This window comes from Montipora capricornis, chromosome 1 (assembly GCF_036669925.1).
Source record: "Montipora capricornis isolate CH-2021 chromosome 1, ASM3666992v2, whole genome shotgun sequence".
NCBI classification, from domain to species: domain Eukaryota; kingdom Metazoa; phylum Cnidaria; class Anthozoa; order Scleractinia; family Acroporidae; genus Montipora; species Montipora capricornis.
In genome coordinates this window covers 32,884,677-32,900,278 of record NC_090883.1, presented here as the reverse complement: position 1 = coordinate 32,900,278, position 15,602 = coordinate 32,884,677, and the positions used below count along the sequence as shown (strand labels likewise).

Genomic DNA, 15,602 nt, shown 5'->3' with positions numbered 1-15,602 from the left:
TGAATTTTGACACTAAAAACGCACCATAGTCACCAACTGGTCAGTTCAACTTCTAACATGCTTAATTTGGGGAAGCCCAATTAATATATGCGCTTAATTAACTCCTTTTTGATCTCCCCACCACTGTTGTAATTTATATTCTTCTTTCTTTTCCTCCTTTCTTGTTTGTATTTATTTTGTATATGTCTTTATGCCGCTAAGATATTTAAATAAAGATAAACAGCGATGTCATGACATTTTCATTGTTAAAATGAGTTTTTTGGTCGCCTCAAATAGCTTCTCCAAAAAAAATTAAGTAAACACGGGACAATCCTTGATTCGTCTGGACTTTTCTTTCGCAATAAGTAGGAAGGGTAATGAGGATATACCATGCAACGAAACTTTCATGATAATCGCTGTGGTACATTACCTTAAGAGATACATTAGGTACCTAGGAGTTGCTGTGCAGAGTAATGTGCAGAGTCGTTATTGTAGGCGCTGGCCAAAACAGTCGTGGGCTTTCGAAGCAACTGTTTGTTCTATTCTCGAAGAGTTGACTTGTCTATACCCCCGAGATTCATTCGACGTCAACCTCGTTCCCAGAGCTTTTCTTCGCCGAGGAGGGCCCAACCGCCCCCTGCCCGGCATAGAAAAGCCCTGGGAACGATGTTGATTCGACGTGCACGTGTGCCATAAAAATAGCTTGCGTGCAAGCTCTCCGTTGGGGTCTCGCGCGAGATTCTCGGGCGCAAGCGGTGGATCGAGTGCGGATTGCGAAGCGAGCCGCAAGAGGTTGGGGCGGGGCCCCAAACCTCTCGAGGCTCGGCTACCATGGGCCCCAAACCTCTCGCTACCTTAAAAATTTCGAATTTTCTAGATGGTTTCCCTCAGGAAAAGAAAAGATTTTGCATTTCAGTGACTTTTCTCTCAGGAAAACCATTTTTCGCGTTCCACCAAATACTATTTTTCCCACCAAGCAAGACGACGCGTGCAACTGTGAAACCACCAATGTTCTCTCAAAAAAACTCCCAAAAATTCAAGCCATTCTCAATTTAAAATTAAGGGCACCAAGTCGAGACATGCTACTAGTTATCATTTCTCTTTTTCATACTGCTATTCCTTCCTTTCCTTGCTGCTTAGCCAACCCAATAAGACGTTTTCAACCAACCTCGTGAGACACCCATCAATAACAATCGAAAAATGTACGACTTCTGGTAGACGAACAAAAAAAGGAGCTTATAAGACATTTTTAGTTTTGGTCCGCCAACATGGCGGCGATTGCGTCACATGAAAACCTCCTATTCGTCCTTTCCCGATCCGCAAAGAGCGCAAAGACCTTTATTACAAGTGTTACACAGTTACAAAAGGCTGGCATCTTAATTCTATAACTGATACAGAGAATTTTTAAAAACACTCATAGGAGATCGCTTTCGGCTAAGAAGAACACTAAAAGGTACAATCTTCCCAAAAAGAAGCTTCAAGTTCGTAACTGTTAAATCAGTTGTTTTTCGGATCCGCTTTTGTTCTCAATATCCGGTAGACCAGAACTTTGCCGGAAAAGTAAATTTGGAGGCCACCCAGTGAGCAATGGTTAAAAAAAAATGCGCTCAGTTTACAACTTTGTGTTGTTTTCTTTTGTGGTGCCTCTCGGCATTTTTTCTTAATCGTGTTAAAAGCTTCGAAAGGTTTGCATTCAATTTGAAAATTGATGGTAAACGTTTTCCGGTGATCTGGAAAACTGTTTATAAATTCATTTCCTAATCATTCGACTAATGGCCCACTGTTTCGTCCATTTTAAGTAAACTACCTGAACGATTATTAGTTTCTTTCTTGTCGAAAATTTAGTTATGATGTTTGCCAATTTGTAAGCGAGGATGAAATCAGCGTCTGTCGACTACTGTGCTATTTTGTTTCCTTCCCAAGTGTTATCATGGCAACAATTTTCTAGAACTGCAATTAGATATTTCGCCTAATGCGCAAATAATTCCTTAGTAGGTTTTGTGTGGCGTGAATGCCGGACTCGCTGAAGTTCAGGCAATAAACACATTTCAAAGAGTTTTGGTTCGGTTTTAATTCCATCTGGATCAATACATGTATATATTAAAGTCGTATAAATCACTTGTAGCACGATTTCACAATATCATTCATGATTGCCTGCCTTGGGTCATTTGTTTCTGAAGTTTAAAAAACAACGTCTAATGATGTCCTTCTGTTTTTTTTTTTCTTTGTTTCTTGAAGGCTTTCCAAAATTATTTCGTAAACTGGCCGGTAATTACATGACGAATTTTAAAGTGAGCTGAAACTCCAGCCAGGCTTTATGTATCGATTAGAAAAACGTTGTAAATTAAATGGCTGAAGAAGTGTAAACCGTGGCCCGGAGAAACTTGGACAGGACTCTTTTATCCCCACAAAGCCGGTTTGTTGCGGCCAATTCCTTTTTCACAAGAGCAGAAACTATGCAACAGTGACAAAATTTTACTTCTGATCAGGTTCCATGCATGTGATTAGGAGCTCAGATAACCTACTCGAATACTGTCCAAATGTTAACGAGAAATGTCATGAACCACAAGATTTGCTTGCTAAACTTGTTTACACGGCCAAAACTTTTTGTCGAAGATGCGTCGTGTCCTTCACATCTCATTACAGACTTGTACAATTTCGGGAAATAATCATTCCAAAATGCAACTTTCTGCGGTTGGAAATTCTTGGCCATGTGTGGGGTGGCTTCAATTCGAAGATACGCCTGATTCCTTGGATCAAAATTCTTCCATTCTATGCCGAAGGCGTGTTCTGGTGATGGCACTCCGTCTTTGACAAAGTTAATGTACGCGGAGACCATGAAGTCGCTGATATTTCTGTCCTCTTCCGTGTATAGATGTGGCACGCTGCGATTCAAAAGAGGAACGCCGAATACGTAAGAGGTGATGTCTCCGTGCGCCACGCCTTCCCAAGCTCTCTTGGGGCTGTGCTTAGAACGATGTCGAAACTCGTACAACCAGGTCGGTGAATTTTGACTTTGGAATGTGAGGCTTGCGTGTGTTGGCGCCACAATGAAGTAATCGGTAAATGCGTCGATTAAACTCTTCCGAATTTTTGTGGAATTGTTGTTGGTTTCTGGCCAATGAGAGTATTGAAAGAGAACGGCGTCTACCAACAGCGGCTTTCGCTGGGTTGAGTGCGATATGCTGTTGACAATATACATTTCTATGTTCCTTCTAAAAGAGGATCTATCAAATTTTTGCGAGGATGAACCTAGTAAAAAAGACCCTTCGTCACTGACAAACCCAGCCATGGTTGGTACCTTCTGAAACTTGCCCGCTTTTCGTAGATTTATCGGAGAATCGAGCAAAAAACGTTTATCTATAACGGGATAGAAAAAGCCTCCTCCGGCAAATTGCAAAATTTCCTGCGCTTTTCTCGACCTCAAGCATTTCAACATTAGATCCGTGTTTTTGACGTCTGCACAGTCTAATTTCTCAGCAAGGCGTCTCGAGGACTGGAAAACTCCCGAGTTGTCATGAAACGCAAACGGCGACAAATCTGTTCCACTTTCTGTTATGACACGATGAAAAAGACCCCGCGAGAGTGGGGACAATAGATGAAGATTGGCACTTGCTCCGCCGGCGCTTTCGCCTAAAAGAGTTATCCGTGATGGATCACCTCCAAAATGTTCAATGTTCTTATTTATCCATCTCAATGCTTCAACTTGATCCAACATTCCATCGTTTCCTGGCGCATTTGAATCACCTGTAGAGAAGAAACCAAAGGGACCCAAGCGATATTGAATAGTTACAAGAATAATTCCTCGTATTGCCAAATATTCGCCGGGCGACACGGCTCGAATGGGCGTCCCAGCGAAAAATCCACCGCCGTGAATGTATGCCAGGACAGGAAACGGCTTCCTTGACTTGGACGCGTTGACTGGCGTGTAGATATTGAGGTACAAGCAGTCTTCGCTTATGTTGTCGGTCTCGGAGAAGCCGTCCCAAGCTTGGCGAATTGACGTGTTGTAATGATGGATCATTTGCATACAAATGCTTTTGAAAGACGTTGCCTCATATACAATGTCTCTCCATCCCTTATGTGCCTTTGGCGGGGCGAATCGTAGGCTTCCCAGTGGCGCCACTGCGTAAGGTATGCCCAGAAATTTATGAATGGCTTTCTCGGATCCGTGGGCGTTCGAAATTACCTGTGTCAGGCCTTGAATTGAGCCCAGTTGTGTTATTACGAGGGCGTTCGGATCGTGGGCTTGAACTGCAGCCATCAACAGCGCAATTCGTGATAAAAGGAACAATTCGCAGGAAGCTGTCTTTTTTCTTCCAGCCATGTTTACCTCGATAGGTGAAAAATGGCTGGCTCATCAAGTCGTGCTGTTTGTGTTTCATGGACCAGCGATATGATCTTAATTAGGTCCAAAAAGGCAATTTGGGTTGTTAAGCTCTGTTTTCAATGCGGAAAATAAACGGAAATGAATACGACGATATTCCATTAATAAAGCCCGCGAGGGGTACGAATCAAATATCAAACTATCGTAATTGAACTTAACACCTTTCTTGAAAGGTAATTGCCTCATTGTCGCCTGCATGTCCGAAAGAGTACATTTTAATTTGTCAGTTTTTGAATTTCATTTTCGGTATTGACGGAATATTTTTTAAAATTAATCATCAAGAAAGTTTTGAAAAGGTTTCCAAATTATGTCCAAGTTACTTTTAAAATGATGTTATGAAGCTTTTCAAATCATTCATTGGCCTCCATTTACTTTCAAATTGGATAGGCTTGACGTCATTGGTTCCAATTCTGGGTCGAAATTACTTAACAACACTGCTAAGACAATTTATTTAGTTTGCAATTCTTTCCTTGTCAGATCCTCTTAGACTATACAAGAAATGAATTTGCAGACCGTTATTCCATAAGAAACGCTTGGCTACCTCCATTGTTTCTGTACGTTGACAATTCGCAGGGGAAGCATTGCCACTTCGTTAGCAAATTGCGAAGAAACGCACCCCTTGCAATTTATTTCGATTGCTTGCATGCAGCATCTCTTTTCTCTTGGCGAGGGGAGCGTTTCGCGACATTTTGCCACGACAGCGATTGCAAACGATGGGAGATGACTTAAGCTCGATTGTCATGTCACGAGTCGGACTCAAAAAAAGGCTCACTGTCTAAGTTGCGACGTTTATTTGTTTGGATTAATTTCTGTTTGGAAATTAATATGCCAGAGGAGTTTATTCCTGCGTTTTCCGGAAAACTAAAGTTCGTGCCCTGGAAAGGCGACACTCTCTCGCCCTAGCGATAAACCGACAGAGGAGTTTTGAACCCAACAAGATCAATTTCCCCCTAAAAGTGGCTTAAATAGACATAACGTGAGGTTTTTCTGTGGTGCCCACAGTTTCAGTGTGAACGCCATTTTTTTTAAAGTTACTATGGTAAATATGTTTTTGATTTGTCGCGATAGCGATGGCGGCAGGACTTGACAAAGCCCGGTTTATCGTGGGTGGCAAGTTAACAAGTATTCGCCAAGACGCGGCAACCTAAATACCCACCACTAGCCACCGGCACTGAAGTAAATAGTTGTTTTAGTATATACTAAACCAGTGAAATGATATAGCACAAAAAGATGATTTTAACTCATTTATTCCTGCAACGATAACAATATTCTCGGGACCAAATCCCGCGCGAGTTACTCGGAAATGAATAGCAAAGGAATGTGCGGAGATCAATTCAGTTGCCAATCAGAGCGGGCCTTCAACGTTATCAACTGTTTTAGTATATAACTGGGGGTAATCGTGGATTAAAGAGGTGCGCTCGATTACTTATACAGGATAAATGCATGAGAATTGCGGATGAAAGGGAGATTTGTGACGCCCAGTAAGGCGATTATCTAATCACGCTGATATACTTCCGGTATCTTGGTCAAATTTCAGGCAGTAATCATCACAGAGATTTCACATATCACGTTTACTGGAAACAGCAAAAACGTCGGCCGAAATTTGCATTTTGCCATTTTCCTTTTGAGAGACATCACTGCCAAGCCAGCCACAACACTGGGGACTCCATCCCCCACCCTTCTCGAATAGTGTGTGTGGGTTCTTTAAAGTTACGCAGGGAACCTTTGAACATAAAAGATATTGTCATACGGGGCCAACGCTTTATAGTCCTTTTCCGACAAGACTTGAAAGTCTAACCATTTGCAGATCAACATTTGCAGACTTTCAAAGGCAGCACTTTCTCGTCAGTTATTTTTAGATCCTGAATGTTGTTCCGGCCGGGGTTCGAACCTGTTAAACAAACTGTTAAACAAACCGGTGCACAAGGAAAGTTGTTTCAATTTTGCGTACGTCGGACAACTTCTTAAAGGACAAGCTACAATCCTGAACAAAAATGTTGTGACAATTCTATTTAGAGCGGGTTTCAATTGAGTGTCGTAAAATAAATACCACAGTAATTGCTTCGACCAATCCCAGCACGTGCAAACAGCGCAATGAACCAATCCAAATTCGTCGCAATTCCGTATAACTTGCTCACAGCGCGGGAAAAATCGCGCGCGCAACTGAGTCGCGATTGGCTTTGGGTTTCCTTCTCTTATTGGTTGATAAAATGGAGCGAGATTTTTAAACCAATCAATCAGCGTAGCAACTGCATTCGCGTAATTACTTTCGACAGTCATTTGAAAACTGCTCTATTTCTCTTCATCTAAACAATTTATTTCAATGAAATAAATCTCCTAGTTACGAACCTCCCCCTCCCCCTTCCTTGTCGTGAGATGTATCGGTTATCTGCGCTTTACCATAAACAACATTGCTTTGGGTGGGGGAGGGGGAGGGGGTATTTTAGGGCTTTTATTGGAGTTCTTGTCTAAAAGGACTAAACTACTTTTGTCCCGGATTGTAGAATGACAAACGTCAGCCTTTTCGTTTCACGTAAACGAGAAGATAAATCTCTTTATTATATGACTAGCTCCGTGAGCGGGCAAGATGAATCAAATCCCTTCCCCTGATTGGCTATTGGCTAGGCAAGCGGGCAAGCTGGAGCGATACTGCCCGATCGGGATTTCTCTCTTGGTCTCGCAAGATCGGAGTCATTTTTTGGTGTTTTAATTAAATCATATAATAAATCCTTTATTGACCAAGCTTATTCTGTCAAGATGGCTGGATATTGGCCTCGTTCTTTTTTTGCGTGTTATTTATGGACCTCGACTTCGTCTCGGTCCTTAAACGCGCATAAAAAGAACTTGGCCAATATCCAGCCATCTTGACCTCACGCTTGGTCAATAACCCATATCTATTTTTCTTGCCTCTTTAAGGCACAGGTCCCATTCAGTTCCCTTAGTATGACGGAGATCGAACACATCCCATTGGAATGACTGACAAAAAAAGCGACCAAGGGAGGAAAAAAAAGACCGCCAAAAACGCTAAAATCCCTGGGGGAGACACCCTATTGAAGTTGCGGATATACTGTGTATATATGTATATATGGCCGTTATCTGAGGAAGAACAGGCACCGTTTCTTCAGGTTCTCGTGATGATGAACCGCTTTCGGAGTTTATATAATTTTGATTATCTGTCGAACTATATCGCTTCAGTCGTTGCAGTGTCTTCAGGCTCGTTATCTACGGCGCAATAATAATAATAATACCTGATCTGCTAATCGCCCTTCCTCGCAGTCGGAGACTGAATTACTAAGGGCGCAGCTCAACGAGGTCGGACCGAAGGAGCTGTGCTGCCGGCTAAGCGCTCGGCCCCTGAACACGACCCATGTACATGACCTCGGAGCACAGCACCACAGCCTGATGGAATAGGTCGGGAGTCGATTTTGAGGAGGGAGGAAAACCGGAGTATCCGGAGAAAAACACTCGGAGTCAGATTGAGATCGACTGAAACTCAGCCCACATACAACCTCGAAGCCAGAGTTGAACCTGGGTCGCAGAGGTGGGAGGCACGGTTGATGACCACTAAACCACCCTGACTCCCTCATAGCGTATAATAAGGCACGTGATTCTCGATTGGATTTGAAGGATCCAGTTGAGGTTTCTCAAAGCCCGTAAAATTTTCGTGAAACCCACATGTCCTTTATATACTGAAAAACGGATCTTTGAACATGTTTCTAAGACCAAATAAAACAAAACGATTGCGAAGTTTAACTTTGCTTTCGAAGATACAAAATGTCCCTCGAAATACGCCAAAAAAATTTCGGGACTTTCGAAAAACAACCCCCGGGACCTCCCCAGGGAAACGCTCGTACCGTCGATCGACAGGATTATAGTAAAACCATCGTCGCAATCGTCCCGATCGTCTGCAAACGACAAGAAGGATCGGGACGATCATATGAAAACCAGGCTTAGATATATGAATCCAAAATCTTTGGCAAATATCGTGACAGTTATTCTCATGGGGAAAAAATGTCCCTAGACTACCCTACGGTTTAACGACGATGGGCGAGGTTATTCCTTTATGCGACGTCTGACATTCATCAGTCAGTTCTTTATAAAACACTTCATAAACAGCAGGGAAAGGATGTCCACATCTAAAAAATAAATGATCAACGGCTGCAGTAGAAAAGAGACATTCAACTTACTGAGCATTTACGGGCAGTTTGTGAAATTAGCTTTATATAACGAATAGTTTAAAGGAAATTCTAACCATGCAGAAGTTGTCAAATCAAATTTTGACGGAACGTTTTTCAAGTTTTAGTGCTGATGACGGCTCTGTGGGATGTCGGCGTGGGAAATCGCTTCGGGCTGTCTGCAAAACTTATGTATTTGGTTTCGTTCTGAAGTTCGTGGACGTGCTCCTGTTTGTGCAGACGGTACATATTTTAACGGTTAATTAAGCACTTTGGAGATAAAGGCAACAAGAGATCTCGCTGCACAATTTATTTTCAGCATAAATGAAGGAAAGAGAGTTGACTTTGTACATTACAAACAACATGATGTGACTTGTGATGAATTTTTTTCTTACATGTCATAATTGAGACATAACTGATGAGTGTCTGTTACTGTAATCGAATTCAAGAAATAGTTAGACACTAAAGCTAACTTGTATTCCTGAATTGTAATCCTTTTATAAAAGATCTTACATGAACTTCATTTTTTGCAAAAGCATAATTTTTTCGCCACAATTTACAATTCGTTAGAATACTTTTAGTCAGTCCGTCTGTCTATAATTATTTTATCGTTATACCCAGAGGGGCCGCGCGTGAAATCCGTCCGCGACAGGGATTTCATTTTAGGAGCAAAACAAAAGCTCTGCGCGGACGTTTTGAACACCTCTTCAGTCTTTTCCGTTCTCCGCGGATCTGCGAATTAAAATGATAAAATCTCACGCAAGTTCGCCTAAAAACACCGTAAGCGGTACGAACGCGACGGCAAGTTTCAACTTTCTGTCTTCTGTCTCGAGGTTGAATAAACTGGAAAATTTTTAACAGAACCGTGAAAAAACTGCGCGTATGCATGACGTCTCTCTGAAGGAAAAAAGTTACGTAATCGTTAGCAACTTGTCCAAAATGGCTCCCTTGTCACCCATTGTGTTAATTAGCTTAGAAGGCTGAGTTAGCATGAGTGAGCTACACTGGTTATTCTTGTGGGGTTTAGTAGGCTATTTTTTACAGGACAAAAGACCAAGCAACGGTCATTTCTTTACATATTAATGAGCAAACAAGGGAAAAGACACTGAACCTAGGGAAGAAGATTCGATGGGGAGATTGCAGACACGTCGGATTAATGGGAAATAAGCTTACTTATTGTATACTCAACAGAATATCGCGTTTCTTATTGGTCAATGACTGATGAATGCAGTTGCTATGGAAACACAGCGATGGAGAAATCTTTTGTTAAGTGTATATGATTAATAAAAAATCGTCTGAACTTGCTTGCGATTTTTGGCCAAATTTTGAGAACTTTTAAAACACCACTCGTACTCATAAATCACAAAATGCTCTCGCATTCATGATTTCCTGTAGTTATGCTTTGTGAAATGGATAACATAGCATGGTTGCTTCGATTTGATTTGCCCTTCAACGGTGCGTTATCAAAAGCTATCAAAAGCTAAAGGATTGGGGAGAACAATGGAATGATTAGCTTCCGGAGCTCTCTTCGAAATCCGCTGGCTTCTCCAGGCTGTTTCATCACCTAAAATAAGCAATTTTGGCTGAAGAAACTTCTGTCTCGTTGTCTCGTTGACCCTCGAGATTAAAAAGGAATTGAATCAAACCAAAGACAGGTAAAGGCCTGGGAATAAGGCAAACCAATAAGAAGCTTTTCAGGCAATCGGATTTACCTTCACACATTTTTAAATATCTTTTTAAAACATTGTGTAGTCTCAAGGTCAAGTTCTTGTCTCTTTTTTTCGGGTTAGGGGTTTAAAACTCCCCAATAACTGAGCGGTAGATATTTGTTATCGCGACCCATTGGTCAGTGTATACGATTAAATTGCTTAATGGAAAAACGATTAAAATTTGGGCACTCTTAATAGAAAAAATCTCGTATTTTGATTTATTCGATAGCACTCTCAGAAAGCCTTAAAAAGATGTTAGAATGGTTTTCCGAAAAAGATAAGCGATTTAGAGACCGCTGGATGAAAACGTGCTGTGTACAATGTTGGATTATTTATGATATTTTAAGCTTCCTGAGACAAAAACGAAACCGGCCAAGTTAGATCATCTGCAACTTTCAGTTATGCATCAGGCGTTCAATCGATTCCAGAATTATACAATGTAATACAGTCATGCCTATATTTTACTCAGCTTAGAATTGAAAACTTTATCTTACACCTTGTCGCACAGCGTGTCCTTGGGTTTCATATTTGATAAAAGGGTTGGAGTTGCCTTTTTAAGATATTGATAGGATTTTAATTTGCTTAGCAACCGCAAAACCAAACTCGATTAAAAGGAATGGAAACCCATTTCGATTTTATCCTAGGTCAAGAAATAGCACACTTTTTGACAAAATGGAACGACTAAAACAATTTCCTATTTTATCAACAACACACTTTCCTATTTCATCGATTTACCAGCTAAGTTGTTCTAATTCTTTTTCAATCAGTACTTTTCAGTTCTGATAATTATGCAGCTATGCAGCTGGAATGAGAACTATATTACTGAAAAAAAAAGGGGAAAACCGCAACGAGCTGTCCAGCTTCAGAGTATTACAGTTGTTTAAAAGGTTTGCATCTGCTTTTGGGCCTATTTATTTGTTAAGGGAAATAGCAACGAATTTCCTGGAGTGAAAGAATTTCTATAATACAAAAACCTCTATACACGCAAAGATCTCAATCAACGGGATATATATATATATATTTGGAATATTTGCCTGGGTGCTTTCTATATTTTTTTTCCGGAGAATAGCGGTGACAGCTTTCTCTGGTAAATTTCTCAATCTCCACTTTTATTCGTTTGAACCATAAGCGATTTTTCAAAAACTATTTCATAGATAACTAATGGTTTGAGGAAAATCAGCAATGCCCGCAAAGAAAATCGAAATGAACTGAAAAATTTTGCCCAAAGGCGATGCCTAGCGAGTGGCCTTCATCTTCATTGGGTGTCACATTAAATTATTCCAAACTTGTACAAAACGAAATTGTTTTTTAACTGCGGTTTCACGCAAGGCATACCTTGCTCTTTTGCGCAAGCTCAAAAAGACCAAGACATTTATCAAGGTCACCATAAATGGAATTTTGGCGGCTGGGGTGAATATCTGAGTGGTTTTAAGCAGCCAACGCTCTTTTTACTCCAAATACCATTCCTGGATGCTTGAGAAAGATTAATTCCAGGGACTTGTGATCGCAAATAATCAGGATGATAGGAGTGAAAAGCTTGTTGATGGTGCTGGCGGGGGCGATTGTGGTCGGACGCTCTTCATTCGCAGTCGCAATTCCTTCTGAAAGACCAATTGTCGAAACCAAGTACGGGAAGATCGTTGGAAAGACCAGGAATTTTGTTGACGAAGCAAGCGGCGGCGACGGCGGCATCATCAAGAACGTCAACGCTTTCCTAGGGATTCCTTACGCCTCGCCGCCCGTGAACAACCTTCGCTTCCGACCGCCAAAATCCCCAGATGCATGGAAACCAAAGATATATAACGCAACATCCTTTCCAAACGTTTGCGCGCAGAATTACACACGCTATTTTGAGAGATCGACGCGTCTCGTTTGGCCGGAGTACGCTTGGAACAAGCATTCAAGCGAGGATTGTTTGTATTTGAATGTATTCACACCAAGAAGAAACGCACGGAATGCAAGTGAGATTTATCCAGTTATAATGTTTATTCATGGTGGTAGCTACGTGTTCGGTACGACCACTCGACACACGACGCCGGGCGAGGTCTTGCCGAGATTCGGCGTCGTCTTAGTGACGATTCAGTATCGTCTTGGTCCGTTCGGTTTCATGACCACTGGCGACGAAGCTGCGAAAGGTAATTGGGGAATGCTGGATCAAGTACACGCGTTAAAGTGGATTCAAGAGAACATAAAGGCTTTTGGAGGCGATCCCAACAAGGTCACCATATTAGGGGTGAGCTCGGGTGGGGCTAGCGTCGGTTTACATATGCTGTCACCCCTGTCAAAGGGACTTTTTCATCAGGCCATTATGGAGAGCGGGGTAGAGTTGTCACCATTTGCGTTTCGCACAGTTCAGGAAGCTGTTAAGAAGACCAAAACGACTGCGAAAGAACTCGGCTGTGTCACAGAGAATCACCCGGAAATGATGGAATGTCTGCGAGCAAAGGACACCAACGAGATTCTAAAACATTACCCTTGGCAGTTTGTGGGTCCTGTGATCGATAACTTCTTCATATACGACACACCTGAAAATCTCCGGCGGTCCGGTAAATTTCATTCCGTTCCGCTGATTGGTGGTTTCAACAGCAACGAGGGCGCGCACAACACCCCACAAACGTTCTATCCCCCGACAGAAATCACGCCGCAAGTGTTCAAAGAATTCATCGAAGAATTTGTGAAAAATTTTCACCAAGATGACACGACCGCTACATTGATAGTAGACGCCATCGAATTCCAATACACACCATGGAGAAAAAAGCGAGACTCTCTCACCCTGAGAGAGATGATAGTCGACATTCAGTCTGACTATTACGTTTCCGCCCCCACTCTGGAGGTATTAGGATTTCACAGCCAAAAGGCGGCAACTTTCATGTACGAGTTCAGTCACAGATCGAAGTGGAACACCGCAGAAGAATGGAAAGGAGTCCAACATGGCGACAACACACCGTACGATTTTGGCGCGCCATTCTTAAATATAACCTCTCTGAATTTTACTGACGAGGACAAAAATGTCAGCAGATTGATTATGTCGCTTTACGCGAACTTTGCAAAGAAAGGAGTGCCCACGACTTCTTCCTTGAACGGGGTGACCTGGACTGAGTTTAATAAGACTCATGGATTGTACCTGACCATTCAAGGCAAACCTGAGATGAGGGCGAATTTCAACCCGCGTAGAATGGCGTTTTGGAACAGCTATTACCCCCGCCTGGTGAATTTCTTGAAAAATATGCCCGACCAAATGAAGACCCTGGAAAATTCGAGTCAGCTCAATTCAGGGAACGAAATCTCGGCCCCAGGTGTTCTTGGTGTGGTCGTCACTGGCGTTCTGTTTCTCCAGGCAGCTGTTTAATTTGATTGACAACGGAAAGTGTCTTGAAGAGCTGCTCATCAGCTCAGCCACAAAATTAAAGACAATCTAACGTTAATTGACAAGATGAGAAACGAGGCGCCAAAAAGATTATTTCATTTATTCATCGCTCGAAAAGACAGATGATTCAAAACAACGCTCAGTTTCAGAGGAAATTGAGAGAATTCTTAAGTGACTAATAAAAATCTTGACTTAATTCTATTTAGAGTTATTCCGACGAGCGGCAACAAGCTAAAAATTTGATGCAACAACCGCAAAAGCTACTCTCAGCTCGGTGTTCTATACGAAAATTAAATAGCTTTTTCGAAAAAGGAAAGCTTTAAAACTTCCCATCTTGAATATGTTAAAACGCTTAACTGTATAATGTAGTGTATTTTGTATTGTACTTAGTAATACCAACCAGAAAGCACTGCCGCAATATTTTCTTTCGGAGGTGAATATGCATTTGCCACGAATATTTAGACTAAATTGTAACGACAAACTTTAAGCTAATTTACTTTAAAAACGAAAGCAGTGAAACAAAAAAGACTTATTTATTTCGATAGTAGGATTGCACAGGCAATAATGGTCGAAAACGACAACAGCTGGGAAACCTGTGAGTAAAGCAAGAGAATATGGGCCAAGAAAACCAATCCACCATGCATGGTCCTCTACCAATGATAAAAGAGAGATTTAGCTTTTAACGTGAAACTGAAATCTGCGTTTTGCCAAAAATCAAAGAAACTGGTCTGATTTTAGCTCCTTTATTGCGTGTTATCTACAAATGTCGCGCAACTTCTAAAATGAAAGACAAAAATTAGAATAACAGAATTTTCATACTTTTATGACAAGCAACAGCCTGCCGTTTGACGTTTCCCGTTTCACGTTTCCCGTTTCACGGAAACGCGATGCTAAATTTCTCTCATTTTATTACAGGGTCACGTGTGGTAAGTTATTTATGGGTGCACCGCGCCAATTGGTCCATCTCGAATCACGTCGTGCTTCGCACGCTTTCTTCTGTCGGGACAAAGGTTAAAAATGGCCTCCGCACGTGCTGAAAGATTTAAAAAAAGATTGAAAATGATTATCATGGAGCACAGGAATTCACCGTCTTTACGTTTTCTCTTATGTAAGTCTGTCTCTAAATAATTTCTGTAACCTGTGATCAGACGTTCTTTTCTCGTGATCGCAGGTTAGGTTTTCTGTCGTGTTACCATTCAACTATTTGACAAAAGCAAACTGTGCTAGCTTGCAAAAATTTCTTTTGGGCCACGGCCAAGTAATACAACAACAATAAACACTTATTGTAAGCGTTTTGCTTTATTGATCCTTATGAAGCTACTAAAAACGAGAATCCAGGAACCTTTCTATTGTATGGTATTTGAATAAAGGAAAGGTATCACATACACGCAATTGTTTTGCAATATGTGGGAGAAAACTCTCTCTTCTTTAAAAAGTATGTTTCTTACGCCCTAGTGCTGGGTGGCCTGTGATATGAATTGTTTTCGTTCCCAGTACCTCTGTCCGCCGTAACTCACGGGGAAAAAAATTTGTGCAATGTTCGAAAGACTCAATAATAATTCATGACTCTATCAGCCTATCCCGTCCACTCAATTCAGTCACGTGCGCAAGCATTTAAAATCCGGAAAACACTGCAAAAGCCTTAGTTCTTTTCACGTGACGTCACGGCGGCCATGTTGGTGTACCCAACTAATCCTTCGGAAATTAGCCAATATCAAAAATACCATAACACTCTTTAATGATGAAATGATATATGAAATGGATCATATATGAACTGCGGATATGAAATCAAGTGAAGCTAACTGCGAGGATCATAGCGAGGATCATCATTGATTCATTCCTCACGGGAACATTAGAACCCACAAATGACCAGCTCCCAACGTCAGTGGCTTCATAGCGCAGCGCCCGTATCGCGAGGTCACGGGTTCAAACCCCGTTGAAATCCTAAATTTCTCAGGCTTCTCGACGCAATTGCAAAAATTGCG

The 15,602-nt window shown here is 41.7% G+C and overlaps 2 protein-coding genes across 2 annotated transcripts; one reads left to right on the top strand and one right to left on the bottom strand.

The window, feature by feature from the left end:
* Positions 1-2,049: 2,049 nt before the first annotated feature.
* On the bottom strand, positions 2,050-4,366 carry LOC138053047 (cocaine esterase-like). Its single transcript, XM_068899730.1, has one exon. The coding sequence runs from the start codon at positions 4,304-4,306 to the stop codon at positions 2,501-2,503; it is 1,806 nt and encodes a 601-aa protein (XP_068755831.1). The 5' UTR covers positions 4,307-4,366; the 3' UTR covers positions 2,050-2,500.
* Positions 4,367-11,665: 7,299 nt separating this feature from the next.
* LOC138039921 (neuroligin-4, Y-linked-like) lies at positions 11,666-14,976 on the top strand. The gene has a single exon (XM_068885749.1). The coding sequence runs from the start codon at positions 11,770-11,772 to the stop codon at positions 13,597-13,599; it is 1,830 nt and encodes a 609-aa protein (XP_068741850.1). The 5' UTR covers positions 11,666-11,769; the 3' UTR covers positions 13,600-14,976.
* Positions 14,977-15,602: the final 626 nt, after the last annotated feature.

Excerpts from the sequence above, each read along its gene's own strand:
- LOC138039921 (XM_068885749.1), top strand. The coding sequence starts at position 11,770 with ATGATAGGAGTGAAAAGCTTGTTGATGGTGCTGGCGGGGGCGATTGTG.
- LOC138053047 (XM_068899730.1), bottom strand. The coding sequence starts at position 4,306 with ATGGCTGGAAGAAAAAAGACAGCTTCCTGCGAATTGTTCCTTTTATCA.